The sequence below is a fragment of the Bubalus bubalis genome, chromosome 6 (genome assembly GCF_019923935.1).
Source record: "Bubalus bubalis isolate 160015118507 breed Murrah chromosome 6, NDDB_SH_1, whole genome shotgun sequence".
Lineage (NCBI taxonomy): Eukaryota > Metazoa > Chordata > Mammalia > Artiodactyla > Bovidae > Bubalus > Bubalus bubalis.
The window spans coordinates 106,201,682-106,219,785 of NC_059162.1; the positions used below are offsets into that span (position 1 = coordinate 106,201,682).

The following is an 18,104-nucleotide window of genomic DNA, read 5'->3' on the forward strand; positions in this document are numbered from 1 at the left end:
AGATGGGGAGGCTGGCCCTGCTCTGTCTCCTTCCCCTGGCTCTCGGTGCTCCCTGCCTCCCACCGCTTTCACTTTCCCTCAGTGTCGCCAGTCTGCCCTGAAGGCTGGCTGCACAGGGGTGGGGGGACGGGATTTGTTTGGGGGGTTGGTTTGCCATGAGACTCATGTTTGGTCGCTGTTCTCAGGTTATTTGTAGTTTCCTGGGGGGAGGTGGCAAAAAGACAGGCTAAATGTGCCCCCAGATCATATAGGCAGAATCCTAAGAAATACAGGCGATCAAGGGTGAGGGTTCTGATCATGGAAGCAGTCTGTCTCCTTGGGAGGAGCGGGGTAGGAAGAGTCAGATTTATGGAAACCCCTGCCCATTCCTTATTAGAAGAAATGGAGTGAGTATATTCTATGCAGAGGGTACAATGTGAGCAAGGGCTCAGAAACAGGATGTGATACATCAGCTCCCATATATTATGCTCCTACTGTGTAACAGGCGTGCATCTGACCTGCGTGCATGTATCAGAGATCCTACACAACCCTGGGAGGTGGTGCCTATGAACCTTGTTTTAAAGCGAAGGAAATGAGGTGCAGAGACTTTAAAAGGAAGCTGTGTGATGTCTTGCAGCTCCCAAGTGGCACAGTCAGGATGGAAATCCAGGTTTAGTATACCCGTGTACAAGGATATATACAAGGATATTTAGACAGTTCTTTTTTTTTTTTAGACAGTTCTATGCACAACCAAAAACTGGAAACAACCCAAATGTCCCAAATAAGCATGGTTTCCAATGCCAGACAACTCATTTATATTCGAACAATATATACAACAAAACATGGGTGAATCTCAATAACAATTCGTTGTGTGAAAGACCTAGAGTATGTACTATGATTCCATTCACATGAAGTTCGAGAACAGATCAAAGGACTGGTTGGTGATAGAAATCAGAAGGCGGCTCTGCCTGAGGGGATGGGCTGGTAGGAGGCGGGTTCCCAGGGGCACTCATGCTACATGTTCCTCTGCAAACTGAATTCTGTACAGTGAGCATGCTTTATCTGCAAATCCCCAAACAATAAAGACACTTTAAAAATAGGACTCTCAGTTTATAACATACATTCAACACAGACCAACTCAGCAGTATGCCCTGCACCTAATCATGGGCCCTGGGCCGGGGGGAGAGGCCACTTCTGTGTAGGACAAGAGCAGAAGATACACAGGCAGGAAGATGACCACCTGTGTGGCCTTGGGAAGACCACCTAGCTTCTCTGAGCCTTTTAAAACAAAGATGCGACTGTAATTGTGAGATGAGATGAAAGGACAGACATGGAGGGTCTCGGCATGTGGTCGTCACTGGGTGGCGGCTCACACAGTCCCTGAACAGCCTCCAGGGTGGGTACCGTGAGTATCTCCATTTACAGAGGAGGAGACGGAGGTTCCAAGAGGTGGACTGGAGAGTCCAGACCACACTGAGAGTAGGAGGTGGAGTCAAGAAGCAAGTTCTGAGTCTGGGTCAGAACCCCAGCCCGTCCTGCCCGTCCTCACACTGCCCACCCCCTCCTGATGCCCAGGGAGGGCGCCACTGTGGGGACCAGGTGACAGTCACCTTGCGGCTGAGGTGCAGGTATGTGTCTCCCACCAGAAGGTCAGCTCCACAAGGAGGGTCTCTGTTTCGTTCCCTCTTGGCGTTCCAGGGGCCAGAATGGAGCCCGGCACAGAGCAAGCGCCCCATGACCGTTTGTGGAGTGAATTCAGGAAAATATGAAAGAACTCTGTAGTAAGGAAGCAAAGTAAGTGACCCCGGGGCTCATGGAGGTGAGGGGTCACTCCTTCAAGGTCAGGGGCTGAACAGGACCCGGGCAGGCCCCTCACTCCCACGGAGCCCTGCCTCTCCTGAACCCAAGAGCTCAGCTCCTTCACACCCCTCTCCTCAGCTGCCCGGGACCGCGGGAATGAGTGAGCCCAGCTCAGGGAAGGTCAGGACAAAGGAGAAGACGGTCCCGTTCAGTTCTGACAACACGTCAGCCTGCAGTGCTGTTTGTGCCTCAGTTTCTCAGTCTGGAGCATGGGCACCCCCGCTCCGCAGACAGGAGGTGGGGAAGGATTCAGGAGAAATGCCAGAGGTGTCTCTCCTGCCTCTCTCCGGAGGGGCCGGGCCAGCCTGAGACACTTGGGGTGCAGCCAGTCACACCTGAGCTGGGCGGAGGGGTGGGCAGTGTGCTGAGAAGGGACCAGATAAGGGAGGGACGTGCAGGAATCCACAGCGGGCCCAGGAGGGCCAAGACCCTGGGTGCTGCCTCCCAGCTCAGGATCTCCTCCCCAGAGCTCAGGCGACACCAGGGACCAGCTCTGTCCACTCCTTGAGGTCCCGGCCCCATCACTACATTCTGGCCAATGGGAGCCAAGAGTCCACAGGGAGAGACTGACAGGCAGGCCATGCAGGGCCCGGCTCTGACCGCAGCCCTGGCCCCCAGTACAGGCTCCAGCAGTCACTCCTCCAGTAGGCCCCTGAAGCGTCTGCTCGGACAGAGGCCCGACCCTTGGACGGGAGCCTTTGAGAGGCCCAGGCCTCTGGGTCCTACAGGTGCTGCTGATGGTCAAGGCCCAGCAAGCCCCAGGCCTGGCCTCTCAGGAGCCAGTGAGGCCAGCAGCAGAGGGGAGCTGGAGGCCACAGGTGTGGGAGCCTCGGCGTGGGCGCTGACGCCACAGCGACTCTGCTGTTAGACTCCAGGGTGGTTCAGGGCCTGGGGCCGGGGCCTCCAAAGGAGGAAACAACGCTGATAGCTGCCTAATCCCCACATCAGCCCACATAATTACCAGTTAAACTGCTCCAACTGAAGAAGTTTTACTAGTGCAATTAGTACATCAGAATAAAGAAAGCCCTCTGACAGCTGGCTGGACCTGCCCACACACCAGGCCTCCCCTGAACAAAGATCGGCTTGTTAATCCACAGCATCAGAAGTCTTAGATCTCCATGGAAGCACACAGAGGTGGCGTGGGAAGAAACGAATTTAGAATCTTTAGCCTCAATGACGTCATGGATGTGCTGTGTGACCCTGGGTTGGTTATTTAACTTCTCTGAGCCCATGGAATGAGGTTGGTAAAACAGCTTCACAAGTTGCTACATTTATAGGCCTATGGTAGTTCAAGTCTTTGTTTTTATTAAAAAACTGGTAGGAACACCTTTGGATGGCTTTAAAAATCTGTTTCTGGGTCTCGTGTGTCTATAAGACAGGTGGGACATTTCCACACATCCACACAAAGGCTGAGCAGCAGCTGAGAGAGGCTGGGGTCAGCACTGACCAGGGCTGGGTTCCCCCTAAAAAGGAGCTGACTTTCTGCTCTATCAACCTATCTCACAACAACTCTGAGGACAGACTGTGAGGAGCCCCATTTTACAAGGAGAGCTCTGAGGCTCAGAGAGGGCAGGGACTTCCCCGGGACCACACAGCAGAGGCAGGAGGGGAACCAGGTCCTGAGCTCAGGGTGCTGCTCACTCACAGCAGCAGCTCCCACCAGGGGCATGTACCCCTTGCCCCGGGGGGTGCTGGGGAGAGAGGGACCTGGGCTAGGTGGTGACTCACACATGGAGGACTCCCGTGGGGGCATTCTCAGGGGGGCTGTATCCACAGCTCTTCTTGGTCCTGTGCCCGGAGTCAGCTTGTCCCCAGCACAGAGCTCCAGCCTCAGTTCCACATATGGATGGCTCTGTCCCCACCCCACCTCTGACCAGGGAGGCGGCATCTAGAACCCACCAGCCCAAGTCCTGAGCTGGCACTGGGATCTCAGCAGAGGTTAACGGCTGCCTCCTGTGGCTCACTCTCCCACTTGAACCCATCACCAGCTGTGGTTTAGGGGGACAGGCCTCCCAGATTGTCCCCTCTTCTTGCCCTACTGGTAGGAAGCAAATGGCCGAAGACTCACAAAACCTGCTGTCACTCTGACCCCTGGGTCCCTCTGCTGAAACCCCTCTGACAGCTCTTTCCACCATGAAAGCCTGCCCCCTTGACACAGAACTGTCACCTCCTTGAGCCCGGGATGGAGGGCCAAACAACCTGGGCCTGTCCCGGCTCAGCCACACAGAGGTCACGTTGTCCTGAGCAAGACACCGCCTCTCTGAGCCTCACTGTCCTCATCTGGGAGATGGGGATGAATATCATGTCTGCCAACAGGGTTGCTGGGGGGTTACAAGGTGAAGGGAGGCTGGTGGTCCTGGCCAGGGGCCTCTCCCTGCTCTGGGTCCCACAGCTCTCCCCACCTGGGCCTGAGCTATGGTCCTTGGTCCCCAGGTCTAGCTTGGTATCTGCCACAGCCTAGATCCATGCCCCTCACTGGCCTCAGGCAGGAAGCAAAGCTGATGGGAGACCTATGTTCATGAATGTAGATTAAAGAGAGTTTAGTTATGGACAACGTGATCTTTGAGAACTTTAAGGGTAAATGGTTTCACGCTTTGGAGTATAATTTCTGCAGAGAAGAAAAGCTGGGCTTTGCCTGGGAGAACAAAGAGGGTTCAAACTGCCCATCAGGTCATTCACTGGGGCTGGACACTCATTCCATGACAAGCCAAGTCCCAGATGCGAGCCCAGGGTGACAAGACCACAGTCCCTGCCCCACTGAGCTCAGTCCACGCCTTCCCCTCTCCTTCCCTGCCCCTCTAGGTGACCTAGGCAAGAGGCTGCTCAGTGTGTGGGCTCAGGACATCTGGGTCCTTACCTCAACCCTGGTGCTTTGATGACGTGTCCAGGGTTTTCCACGCTGAACTTTGTCCTGCTCTTCATACCGCCCTTATCACAGGGACAGCATCACAGCCTCTGTTTACTCATCTGTCTCGCCAGGACCAGACTGTCTTCCTGGCACTACCCGCGTCCACCTAACACTACAGGATCTTACCGTCGGGGGTGTTCGGGGGCGGGTGAAGGCACACGCCTCGGGGACTCACATTCCTCGTCCGTCCCTGTCGGTCCAGCAGCTCACCGACCCCCACATCCCTAAGACTTCGCTGCCCTGAGCCGGGCAGGTTTTCCTCCCGCAGGTCCTTGTCCACGACAAGGTGATTCCCCGCCCCCAGCAGGCGCTCCCTCTGCGCGGGGTGGCGCACACGCCCCTGCTGCTCGCGCTCAGCCCCGGTAGGGCCGTTCAGCCCGCCGCCTTCTCCCGGGGTCGCTGCCGCCCGCCTGGGGCCCGCGCTCACCCATGTTGACGAAGCTCATGACCAGGTCTGCGCGGCCCAGGCGCCGCTCGGGGGCCCCGCCGTCCTCGTCGTCGTCGCCGGCCACGGCGCGGTACAGGTCGAGCATGAAGAGCGGCGCGGACGCCGGCAGCAGGGCGGCGGCGGGGGGCGCGCGGGGCCGGGGCCGCCTGGGCAGCCCGAGCACCGCCAGGATCTCGCGCTGCAAGTCGCGGCGCTCGCGCGGGCCCAGACGGCGCTGCGGGCAGCCGAGCGGGGGGCGCGGGCCGGGGACGCCGCCGCCGCTCAGCGCGCACAGCGCCAGGCCCAGCAGCCAGAGCGGCCCGGGGCGCGCGGCCATGGCGGGACCCGGCGGCCTCACCGCGCGCGCATCTGCTCCCAGCGGGGCCCGGATCGGGGCCGCCCCGACGGCGCGCGGCGGGCCTGGCTTGGGGCCGGCGGGACGGGGCGTGGGTCGCCCGCGAGCGCGGCGCGGTCCCTAGAGCTCCCGGACCGTCGGCTGCTGCCGCACCGCCTCGGGCAGGAGCTCCTCTGGGAACCAGGGACGGTCGGCTAGTCTGTCCGTTCCGCTGCTCCCGACAGTCCGGCTGCTGCCGAAGCCGCTCAGTTTAGAGGCGCAGGGAGAGCTGCCGTCGGGTTCGGGGAGGTGTGGACCGAGTTTGTACCGCTCCGAGGGGCCCCGGCCGCCTCTCCCTGTCCAGCTGGGAGCCGTCGGCTCCCGCCCCCCCCGGACCCGACCAATGGGGGCGCAGGGGCGGGGACAAGGCTCTGGGAAGGGGCTCTGTGTGGCTGGCGATGGAGACTGAGATACGACTCGGTGTAGGTGATACGGCGAGAAATCCGCAGTCTTGCTGTCTGGGGCCAGCTGTTGTCCTGGACTCCCCTTCCCTTGCTGGCTGCGCTGTCGGGAGGGCGCGGGGACTGGGCCTGGGGACCCAGTGTAGAAGCACGGTCGGGGAGATCAGATCCTGCGCTCCCGCGGAGGCGTGTCCTTCCTTGATCGCCTTGTCGGAGCCGGATCCCAACTCTTCGTCTGGCCCACCAAGTGACCCGGCAGTCCTGCCTGGTGCGTGGGGTGTCGCCCCAGGACCCGAGACGCCTCAGTCGGGTCTAGAGGTGGAGGGGTTCGCGGGTACCAGCCAAGTCTAGAGAATGGGTCGCATCCCTCTGGCAGTAGCATCCCGGCCAGAGTTTCCCGCCACTGCAGCTGCTGGCCGGCCTCCCGGCGTCTTCCCCGCAGTCCCCTTGTGTGAGCCTTTGGGGGCTCCTTCCGGGACATCTGACACCTGTCGTGTCACTGCTCCTGGCGCTCCCACCCACCTGGCTCCTGCGCGCTCTCGGTCGGCGCCTCTGGCCGGCCTTCCCAGCAGCTCCAGCAGCCGCGCTGTCATCGCCAGGTTTGCTGTGCGCCCTCTGGACCCCGGTGCGGGTCTAGCCGCGCGCGGGATATGCCTCCCGCAGGTCAAGGAACTCTGGCGTCCTTCCGGATCTTTTGCATCTTAATTGTCACGGCTCTCAGCAGTTTGAGACAGGGGTCCTCAATTGACTAGCTCCGCATAGCTCAGTCGGTAAAGAATTTTCCTGCAGTGCAGGAGACCTGGGTTCGATTCCTGAGTTGGGGAGATACCCTGCAGAAGGAAATGGCAACCCACTCCAGTATTCTTGCCTGGAGAATCCCATGGATAGAGCAGCCTGGCAGGCTACAGTCCATGGGATCCCAAGAGTTGGACACGACTTAGTGACTAAACCACCATCACCATTCTGCACAGACCCTTCCCTAGGCACTAATCTCACCTCGTTTTTTCATTTATGGTTAAGGAGCTGCACTGAGAGGAATAGACACGTAAACTGAGCTCCGAAAGCTGGAATGAACTGGTTAGGAGTGGAGTGTTTCAAGGTAGAAGCAATAGCTTGTGTGAAGGCCGCGACTCCAAAGAGCATCATGATAGCTGGTGACAGTTAGCACTGTTCGTGCACCAGCCACGTTCTGTGTCATTTCTTTCTGGCTCACACCTTGTTATAGGGGAGTTGCACCCCCCATTCCCCACCTCACTTAACAGATGAGGAGCCAGAGGCACCCAGGGGTTAAGGGACTTCCCTCAAGTCACTCAACAGTGGAGCTGGGTCGGAGTAGGTGAGCACATGCAAGCGAGCTCAGTGAAGCCTGGAGAGACTGGGGGGCAAGTGACCAGGTGAGGACTCTGCATAGCAGATGGTTATGGCACCCCAATGTGGGTTAAAGATAAAACTTCAAAATAAATGTATGATTTATCCAATAAAATTCAGATTTCCCCAAGATCACATCAAACTTAAAAATATATCAAATCTTAAATCCAGTCACTTGCTGGTGTCTTATGCCTAGTCTTCCTTTTACCCAACAGGTAAATCTCTACAAGACTGCTAAACCCAGTAAGAATGTTTCAGACTAGTCATTCAAAGTGCCCAGGACCTGACCAGAGGCTGGATGTAGAGGGGACTTATGGATTGGAGGGAGCATGGACTCAGGACCTACAGCTGGAGACAGGTACAGTAATGTGAGGGGCCAAGACAACAATGATCCTCTAACAGAGGTGAGATGGAGGGCTGTTATGGTGAATCCACAAGGCTTGGTGACTCTGCATGCACAGGCAGGGGACAGAGTCGAGGGTGTCCCCTTGTCAGACTTAGTCAGGGCCTCTGAAACCTCCTGCCCTCTTCCTTGTCCCTATGTTCCTGGGCTTCCCTCTGCATTTCCTCTTTGAGTCACTGGGGGCCTCAGATCTAGCCTGTAATTCTCCCATTGTGTACTGTATAATACTGGTCTCCCAGCAAGACTGCAAGCAGCCCTAGTGCTGGTCTGATTCTTGTAATAGAAATTATCTCCATTTAGGATGAGTGGAGATGGCTGTGCTCTTGAAACGATACCCTCACATTCCCATAAACCACTGGGAGCTGATCTGCACTGTGCCGAGCCAGAGATGAAGCTGCCCAGCTCCCTGCCCTCCAGTGGCCCTCAGGGGTCACGAGTGAACAGTCTTTTTGAAGGCAGAATGGAGGCTGTTCTGTGACAGAGGGGCCAGCGAAGTGTCTGGAAGGGCAGAAAAAGTGGGGACAGGTGATCTGTGAGTGGGATCGTGAAACTCCTGAACTTGAGGGCAACTGACATGGGGAAGGTTTCTTGGAGAGTTCAGTTCAGTCCAGTTGCTCAGTCGTGTCTGACTCTCTGTGACCCCATGGACTGCAGCATGCCAGACTTCTCTGTCCATCACCAACTCCCATTTACTCAAACTCATCCATTGAATTGGTGATGCCATCCAACCATCTCATCCTCTGTTGTCCCCTTCTCCTCCTGCCTTCAGTCTTGCCCAGCATCAGGGTCTTTTCCAATGAGTCAGCTCTTCACATCAGGTGGCCAAAGTATTGGAGCTTCAGCTTTAGCATCAGTCCTTCCAATGAATACTCAGGACTGATTTCCTTTAGGATGGACTGGTTGGATCTCCTTGCAGTCCCAAGGACTCTCAAGAGTCTTCTCCAACCCCACAGTTCAAAAGCATCAGTTCTTCGGTGCTCAGCTTTCTTTATGGCCCAACTCTCACATCCATACATGACTACTGGTAAAACCATAGCCTTGACTAGACGGACCTTTGTTGACAAAGTAATGTCTCTGCTTTTGAATATGCTGTCTAGGTTGGTCATAACTTTTCTTCCAAGGAGCAACTGTCTTTTAGTTTCATGGCTGTGGTCACCATCTGCAGTGAGCCCCCCAAAATAAAGTCTGTCACTGTTTCCATTGTTTCCCCATCTACTTGCCATGAAGCGATGGGACTGGATGCCATGATCTTAGTTTTCTGAATGTTGAGTTTTAAGCCAAGCTTTTCACTCTTTCACTTTCATCAAGAGGCTCTTTTGCTTTTGTTGACTTTCTGCCATAAGGGTCATCTGCCTATCTGAGGTTATTGATATTTCTCCCGGTAATCTTGATTCCAGCTTGTGCTTCATCCAGTCCAACATTTCTCATGATGTACTCTGCATAGAAGTTAAATAAGCAGGGTGATGATATACAGCCTTGACGTACTCCTTTTCCTATTTAGAACCAGTCTGTTGTTCCATGTCCAGAGTTGGGTCAAACAAGGGCTTCCCCAGCCACTTGGCAACTTTGTGATCTTGGGCAAGTCACTGAACCTCTCTCAGGCTGTCCCTCATCTGTAAGTGAGGCTCATAATTGTAGGATTATGATGTGAATTATGTAATAATGTACATAGAGCCTTAGCACAGAGATGGCACACAGCAAGCACTCAATACGTTAGCTGCTGTTATTCAAGGCTCCAGAACCTGCCCTCCTCTATCCTAGCAGACACCGAGTCTGCGTTACTTGTTTAGCGCTTGTGTCACAGACTGCAGTTGTAACCCCTTTCCTGTTATCCCTAAATTTTCCACATGGTCTTGCACACAGGTGTTTATTGAATGGAAATGCACTTTCTGCAGAGTGCACCCTAGCTGAACTTTGTTTCCAAGACTGAGAGAAACCCTGAATTCCTTGGTAAGAAAAACAAGTGACTGTGGTCCAGATTCTGAGAAAGTGGAGATCAAGTTCCTCCCAGCATGCTTCTGCAGCTAGGAAGTCTAGAGGGGTAAGCCGATTTTGAGTGAAAACACCTTCCTACAAAGTTCCAACAGTCTGAAGTTAAACTTGATTCCACAGAGAACAGAGTAAGTAAGCTCTTGCTTCAGAATCTGTCAGGCTGCACATTCCTTTTTTTGGGATATTTGGCCTCAAACAGCTCTGGCAATCCTGTGTCCTTCTTACTGAATTCCCGTATCACATGGGGAGTGTGACCCAATGAGCAAGGATGCAGGTGGATGAGGTTGAATCCCTCTTACCTCTAAAGTTCTCTAGTTATTTCCTAGTCTAACTCCTGTGTCAGAGTTACTTAATATTTGGCTGTTCTAATTAAAAGCCAACAAGGGGCTGAAGGGAAAAGAACTGGCAGGCTCGGATAGGGAGCCAAGGACTAGATTCAAGGTCCACTTCTGCCGTTTTATTTATTATGTGATCTCGGGAAAATTACCTTCTTCCCACTTTCCCATTTGTTTCTCTGTCTATAAAACAAAGGAGCTAGATTTGATGACCACTTTTGTTTCTACCTCTGAAATCCTATTTATTTTACCATTTAACCAGAAATTTCAGCATACTGTGGGAAACTGGCCCATATTCTGAAGCTCTAAGGAAGGCCTGTGATTTCTACAACAGAAATCTTCTTACATACTGGTTATTTGTTTAATGATGTAAGTGGGGTAGATAGCCCTACAGATTTACATTAATAACCGTCTATTTCTTTGTTCCCTTGTTAAATGAAATTAATGAGAATAAGATATACAAGGAAAAAATTATTAATGAGCTCCATAATTTATCCAAGATATCTGGATTTGAATAATACACTGAAGTACCTAAAACATAATCATTCCCCAGAGTAATATGTTATATATAAGGTAATGGTTGAGAAAAAAAAGGCAGGAAATACAAAATATTTGTTACTGCAAGCAATTTTAATACAAAAGTGTGTCTTGTTTTTAAACAGTTCATTGGTAGAGCTTCAGTTTCTGCCTCAATTAAAACCAATTGAGATAATCACACAGCAACATGGTCGGAGCTGAAGAGGAACAGCAGCTAAAAATCAGGAGCCCCAGACAGCCCCTCTTCATGGTCACTTGGTCAGTTGACTTTATTACGCACAAAAAAAGACGGAAGCAAACGGGACTTGTTAACAAGTGTGCTGGTGAACTCCTTTAAAGGATGAGCGAGTGTTTTGTTTTAGGTCCACATTTTCAGAATAGGCTCGTGGAATTCATTCCTCAGTTTGTGGGAAGTTGATCGACCATTTTAAATAAATAGCAAAAAATGCAGATAAACAAACTGTAATTCACGATGCCACCAGGGAGTCTCCCTTTGCTGACGGCCTGGGTCCCAGTGAGCACAGGAGTTATTAGCGGCCAGGTTGGATAGGAAGTTATGAACCAGGACTCTTAAAAACCCCCAATGTTCTGACGTTTTCTGAACAGTTACGTTTACCCCTGAATTCTAGCAGCTATTTGTCCTTTAAACACCCGGTACTGAGACAGTATTCAAAGACAGTATTGCAATGAACTCCTTTTGCTGTATCATGTGCAAACATTACCTAGATGAGGTTCCCTCTCTTCAGCTAAAATCACACAACATTAAAAACAATGGAAAAAGCAATCAGAAGTGCCCTCCCCTCGGTTCTCACTAATTGAGGTGTCTGTGATTTACAAAAAAAGAGTTCCTAAACACTGCAGGATTCTTATTTTTTTTTTTTAATATAATTTATCTTGCTGAGATAGCAAGTCAAGTTTATAAAGAAGATGCATTTAGGAATAATCCTAAAAGATAAAGCAGGTTTACAACCCTGCACCGCGCAGAAACCCTATTTAGAGGCTTTTTTTTTTTTTAATACACATTTGCATCTTGACCTTTTTGCTTGTTCTCAAATATTTCATTTCTGGGCCCCATCCATTACAGGGTTACCAGGAGGCAAATTTTATCTACATAAATATTCACATGAAAATAGTAACTTACAAAAAGAAAAAAAAATAAGGCAGCTTCATAACACAATTATTCTTTTACACTTTTAACAATATAACTTCTCCCATTCAGAATAAATATACACCCAATGCATGGAGCAGGATTCAAAGTGGAGAGAGGCTTGGGGGTGCTTGTACAGTGTTATCGCTTGGGGACCGGAGTCCTGGGGGAGGCAGTGGTGGTCTTCTTGGACATGGTGGGGATTTTGGAAGGCTTGTTGAGCCCCCTCCTGGAGCTGCCCTGGCCCCCTGCGGCACTGCTCTCTGAAGTGTCTGAACACGCAGACTGTGTCTCTAAAAGGTCAAAGTCAGAGGCATCGCTTCCTCGACGGCTGCTGGCTCGACTCCCGGCCCGACTGCCAGCTCGACTCCCAGGGCGACTGGCTGACTTTTTAGGGTCTGGAATTTAAGAATAAAGTGGCAGACTTAATAGAGACAGCACTGGTGGGTGGGTGGGGTGGGTGGAGGGCATGGTGGCGGTGGTGTGGAGAACAAAAGAACCGGAGGCCAGGGTTCTGATCCTAGTACCACCTGACGTGCTGAGTGACCGTGGGCAAACCAGAGTCTTTCTGATTCTGGGTTCTCTCACCTACACAGAAGTTGCCGAAGCCTTTTCTGACTTTGGGCTTCTACCTGAGAAGCGTCCTGAGGAACAGGAAGCAGCTTCTATCAGCAGCGCCGTCACCTCACACGCCCCCATGGCGGAGTGGAGCGGGGCTGCCCTGGGCCCCCGCTCGGAGGAGAGAGCCGCATGGGTGGACTAAGAATGGGGGGCAGGAGGGCCGGCAAACAGCAGCAAGTGGAAGCCAAAGCCCTAGGTTCCCAGGAGCAACGTCCACAGGTGAGCAGACGTGATCCTCCCGACTCTCAGCTCTGAGCCAACATAAATACGGTGTGTTAGGAAGGCCCGGCTCTGGGAGGCCCTTTCCCTCTCTCACATTCTCCCCCGTACAATCGTTTCTGATGGCGAACAGGTGCTGTGGCTTGGGCTGTGGGAGCGCCTGCTCTCGGGAGGCAAGGTTTGAGCCAGCTGTCCTCTGGGCACCGCACCTGTGTTTCTCTGCATCTCTGCTCCTCAGGGAGGAGTGAAGCGCTGCGGGGAGCCTGCTGTTTCCAGATTCCCAGCCTGGCCACGCCCTCGCCCCTACGCCCAGTGCAGAAGAGCTGGGGCAGCCCTTACCTGCCCGGTTGGTTCTGGCACCCGTGGACGCCGGGGAAGAGCTGTTGCTGGTATCGCCAGCAAGCGATGTTCGACTTGAGTGAAAGGCGGGTGTGGGTCGTTTCAACTTGCTGCCTGTTGATGGAATAACCTTAAAAAAAAAAAAAGGTCATATTTACTTGGTGAAATTGTTGACAGAAATTCCACTTTACAAGGTTTACTTAAGCCCTCCTCATTTTCTAAAAAACTGAAAAGCTAGTTAAAAGTCCAGGAAAACAATGATTTATTTTGAAAGTATGCTAGGTCATGAATTTGGAGCATTTCCAAAATAAAGCCTTCATGCGCCAATTAAAGGTTTTAAAATGTCTTCCAATGCCTTTTATCTTACTGACAAATTTCTACTAGAAAAAAAAAATCCTCAAATGCTAAGATTACAATAGTCAGAACAAACAGAAATATGATAAATGAGTAAAGGTAACAAATCCAAATACTCCAAAGTATCAAAGTTTTGGGGTTGGAGAAGGCAATGGCACCCCACTCCAGTACTCTTGCTGGAAAATCCCATGGACGGAGGACCCTGGTGGGCCACAGTCCATGGGGTCGCTAAGAGTCGGACACGACTGAGCGACTTCAATTTCACTTTTCACTTTCATGCACTGGAGAAGGAAATGGCAACCCACTCCAGTGTTCTTGCCTGGAGAATCCCAGGGACGGGGGAGCCTGTTGGGCTGCCATCTATGGGGTCGCACAGAGTTGGACACGACTGAAGCAACTTAGCAGCAGCAGCAGCATGTGACATATGAGTTCTAACCCCAAACTGTTAACATGGAGATCCAAATATTACTCCAGTCCCTATCATAGAGATGCAGTAAATTCACTGAAGTAGATCTATTTCTTCACTGGTAGAATGAAGATTAAATTACTTGACTGATCAAATAAACGATTAGGAGAAGCACACGAGAGTGGGGCTGTGGTATGAGGAACAAGCCTCTGAACGGCCTGGGACCAGAAGGGCCTGGGTCTGGACTTAACATACACTGGCACGCGTGCCTCCACTTCTCACCCTGGAGACCAGGGAAGGAGCCTGCCTCTCTGAAGCCCACTGCCACACACTGCCTTTTGTGCAGTCCACTGCAGCCACTGGCCTGCTGCTGGCCCTTCAACAGCCCAGGAAGGCTCCCTGTTCGCTGCCTGAGATCTCCCAGGTTAAAGCAGAAACTCCAGAAAAGCAGGGACTTACTTTGCTCCCTGTCACACCCTAGGCACCTAATACTACATCTGGCACAGACGAGGGGCTCAATATAAACTTGTTGAGTGAATAAGTCACATGCAGAAGCACTTCCCAAACTGGCAAAGAGCTGGCTAGATGTATTTTATCATTACTGATGCTGGTAGTAGCTCCATTTACCATCTGAGTGTATATATATATTTTTTTAAAGAATTTGGAGAGAAAATATTTTAAATCTATTTTGAGTATCACTCATGCCACAGCTCTTCTAATTTTCTTTGAAATCAATCATGTAAATTGTTTTCCAGGACTTTTAAGATGTTTATACAAAGAAAAGAGTAAAGCAACCCATTTTGTTGTGTTTCTTTTTTCTTTATAAAGAAAGAGCAAAAGCGACAGAGGGATTCACATTCCAGCACAAACCCTCCTGGCCCACACAGGAGGAAGAGCACCAGTTTCAGAAGCTACTGCTGCTGGGCAGACGTGGCCCCAGAGATGCTGGGCTGGGAGTCTACACCAGGACAGTGTGCAGAATACCAGTAGTTAAGAGAAGTTGAAACCTTGAAATAAAAGGAAACCAAAGGTAAAACCTTAAGACAGAAAAGGTGATCTACCAGAATCCTATGAGAATTGGCACTTCATAATTAAAACTTTAAAAATTCTAGAACTTTTGAGACTTTCATGAAACTGGAGCCACTAAAGAAGAAAAAGCAGGATAGGCAAGTTGAATCATGGGGATTTAGTGTAAGTGGGTCCCCAGATCACGTTCTAAGCCAGATGTATTTCTGAACTGAAGCGGGATGAAACCCAGAGAAGCGAGTCCATTGTGGACACTGGCTTCTTGTACCTCCTGTTTACACTGGTTGAAGCTTTACACGACTAAACACAGTGCCACGTTTTGAGGCACAAGAACCCAGTGTTTCCCGGCAGGAGCTAGAGTGCCAGTTGTACCGCTATCAGACAAGCTGCTCGTCCACATTTTATTTCTGAAACGCTGCTCTTCCAAAAGCACTTGGGCATTTTAATGACGGCCCTTGAACATGCTGCGCTGCTGGCATGTGTATTCAAATCAAGGCTATCGAAACCCAAGTGCCTGGGCCAAGGGACTCAGAAACTAAAACCCGAGCCTCAGAGCAGTGTCCACAAATGCTGTGCTTGGCTGAAGGAGGCAGCGCCCAAGCCTCGGACCAGTGTGGCAACACCAACCACCCCCGGAATGTGACTCCGGGCAGGAGGCTGCCAGCCACTCTTCTGTCCTAAGCAAAGGTAGACACTGTTGAACATGCGCTGTCGTTGAATTTCAAGTGTTCATAACTCGTTTGTGTCAGATACGACGACGTCTGGAGACTCCAAGAGGCCTGATTATAAACAATATTGATAAACAAATCACCATGAATGACCACTGTTTACCACCCTGAGCAAGTTATCATTCTAAGGACTGTTGGGAAGTTGTTACACAATCCAGTCTCAGGCATCTCTTATCTATCTCCAATTTTGGTGAATCCGAGTTAGAAACCCCTGAAAGACAATGGACGGGATGAATCAGCTGTGAAAGCAAACACCACAAAGATGGAAAAGAGCACGGACTCGTGTCAGGAGGAAGAGCTGGTCAGGTTCTCGGCATGAGCGAGGGCCTGGTCTTGCCTGTGTCCTTAGTCAGCAAAGCCATACTCTACCTCGGGGCTGGGCAGCTGGAGGTCAGGGTAGTGGCTGCCCCTGACAGGGGTGCCAGCTCTACTGTTTACCAGCCAGGGTTTGTCATAACAGCGAGAGAACTGAAGCGGAGTCTGTGAAACGGAAATCCAAAGGCAAGGACGGGAACAATTGAAAGTGGAACACAAAAGGAGCAAATTGGGAACATAAAATAAATAAATAATAAATAAATAATAAATAGAAGACACTAAATTTTAAAGAAACAGGAAATAAAATAAAATGTGCATCAGTCCAACGGGGTGAAAGGGGCCAAGGCAGAAAGGCAGTAGCATTCTTCATCTACAACCCATCATCACAACGAACTTCTCTCTTACTTAGCTCCAGCTGCACAGACAGTGCCTGGATTTTCAAGATCAGTAACTCTGGATGGGTTCAAACTCAAAATGGGAATAGGTGGAAAGAAGCGCTTTGGACCTAACGACTCAATTCCTATTTAAACGTCCTTTGCGGCCATGTTAAGGGTCCAGATCTGTGTACCACTAGGGCCCGGCCAGCCTGGTCTATTGTCTGCAAGTCCCTCTCCTCACTGGAGTCTTTCAGAGGCTACACTGAGCGATGGCCCGTGCAGAGCTGGGAGCGGGGCAGGAGGTCATACCCGAGGCTGTACGTACCTTGGTGCCACTGGCTGGGGTGGCTGGAGAAGACGGCATGGACGTACAGCTGTGGTTACTCTGACTAGCACTTGAGCTGGAGCGAGTAGGGGAGGCTGTGCGGGAAGATGGTTTGGACCTTCGACCCCGGGACCGGAAAGGGGTCATGCCCTGGGATGCCCCCTCAGGGAGGATGAATTTCTCTCTAAGTTCGATGTTAGTTCTACCTCGTGCTAGAAAAGGGAATAAACACACACACACACAGGGAGAGTCAACCTTGAGAAAGTATATCTTCGGTGGTCACACAGCTGCTTGACCCCATGAAAACAGTTATATAATTGATAGGTTTAGTACCATCTGTGGCTTCTTTTAAAATAGAGATAAATTCCTGATTTATCAGCCTTGTCATGATTCTTACCCACAGCAGACACATTAACTAATACCCTTGGTTGGCTGTAATAAAGAACTCTCTGTGTGCCAAGCACCGTCCCATGCTGCAGTCACGATCTTGCCTTGCCACTGTCCCCTGGGGTCAAGAGAAAGCAGATGCAGCAGTCCACAAACCTCCGAGGTTAAATCAAAACCCCTCTTTTCTCTCTCACAGGACATGTGTACTTTTTGCTCAACTCTTGCAGGACACACAGTAATGAAACAGTATAGAAAAACAGATCACTGAGATTGACATCATCTAGACAAGGGTCCCCAACCTCTGGGCCACAGACCGGTACTTCCTATTAGACCAGGAGCGGCATTCAATTAGAAATAAAGGGCACAATGAACGTTATGTACTTGAATCATCCAGAACCTACCCCTCCCCTGGTTCTGTGGAAAAACTGTCTTCCCTGAAACTGGTCCCTGGTGACAAAAAGGTTGGGGACCACTGATCTAGACTCTTGTACTTGAATTCAGTTGGTAATAATCCTAAAGAAAGGGGTCCAGGAACTCGGGACAGTAAAAACATCTGGGCTGAACTGTTAAGAAGCAAACATGTGGGAGGAGAGAGAGAAAGAGATCAAGACCATGCACAGAACTTGCCAGTGAGAAACCATTCGGTCAAAAGCTAAAAGCCACGAGAAGCTGAGGGCAGACCTGCGGGGGGAGAGGGACGCCGGCCGGAGAGCCTGGGAACACAGCAGTGCTTCCCGGGGCCACCGGACCAGAACCCCGCGTTTGGATTCGGTCGGAAGATAACAAGTACCGCCAACACACACGTTAACTGCGAAAGACATTATGAATTTAAAAGAAACAATTCCTCTGCAACGTGTTCTTAAGTCACTCCTCACTGAAAGGTGTTAATTCTGTGATCACCTTCTGTCTCCTTATTCACCCCCAAGCTGCTCCCTGTTTAAGATGGGTCTAAACGAACTGGACTGTTAGTAAAGCCTGGGAAAAGGGAACCATCATAGACAAACTATTCGCCATTCTCCCCTATATTAGATGTTTTACTTTGGCCAGAAACTGCAAGTTTAGAAGATTTCAGGTAATGGTACACATTCCTCTCTCCTGCCCAGTCCCACAAGTCCTCAAGAAATTTGAGGAATCTTGGTGGAATTAGACTTTAAATCAGGTTGCACAAGGCTTCATAAGCAGAGTGGTTTAAATTTCTAAGTCAAATCCAAATTTTTTCAATATGTGAAGTTGACATAACATATCAGAATATCAGC

At 51.1% G+C, this 18,104-nt stretch overlaps 2 protein-coding genes across 21 annotated transcripts in view; both read right to left on the reverse strand.

Moving 5' to 3' along the window:
- LOC102390524 (bone morphogenetic protein 8A) overlaps positions 1 to 6,795 on the reverse strand; it is a 39,752-nt gene extending 32,957 nt beyond the window's left edge. The window contains exon 1 of the mRNA XM_025289038.3: positions 5,175 to 6,795. Within this exon, the coding sequence (XP_025144823.2) occupies positions 5,175 to 5,511 (337 nt within the window). The 5' untranslated portion in view covers positions 5,512 to 6,795. The remainder of the gene's footprint in view (positions 1 to 5,174) is intronic.
- Positions 6,796 to 10,678: 3,883 nt separating this feature from the next.
- MACF1 (microtubule actin crosslinking factor 1) overlaps positions 10,679 to 18,104 on the reverse strand; it is a 338,009-nt gene continuing 330,583 nt past the window's right edge. For 17 of the 20 annotated variants that reach the window (XM_044945229.2, XM_044945221.2, XM_044945228.2 and 14 more), the window contains 4 exons: positions 16,462 to 16,673; positions 15,814 to 15,924; positions 12,931 to 13,060; positions 10,679 to 12,149 (listed from right to left, as the gene is read on the reverse strand). In XM_044945229.2, coding sequence (XP_044801164.2) covers positions 11,893 to 12,149; positions 12,931 to 13,060; positions 15,814 to 15,924; positions 16,462 to 16,673 — 710 coding nt within the window. In that variant the 3' untranslated portion in view covers positions 10,679 to 11,892. The remainder of the gene's footprint in view (positions 12,150 to 12,930; positions 13,061 to 15,813; positions 15,925 to 16,461; positions 16,674 to 18,104) is intronic. The other 3 variants (XM_006077541.4, XM_044945218.2, XM_044945219.2) reach the window with 1 other exon arrangement.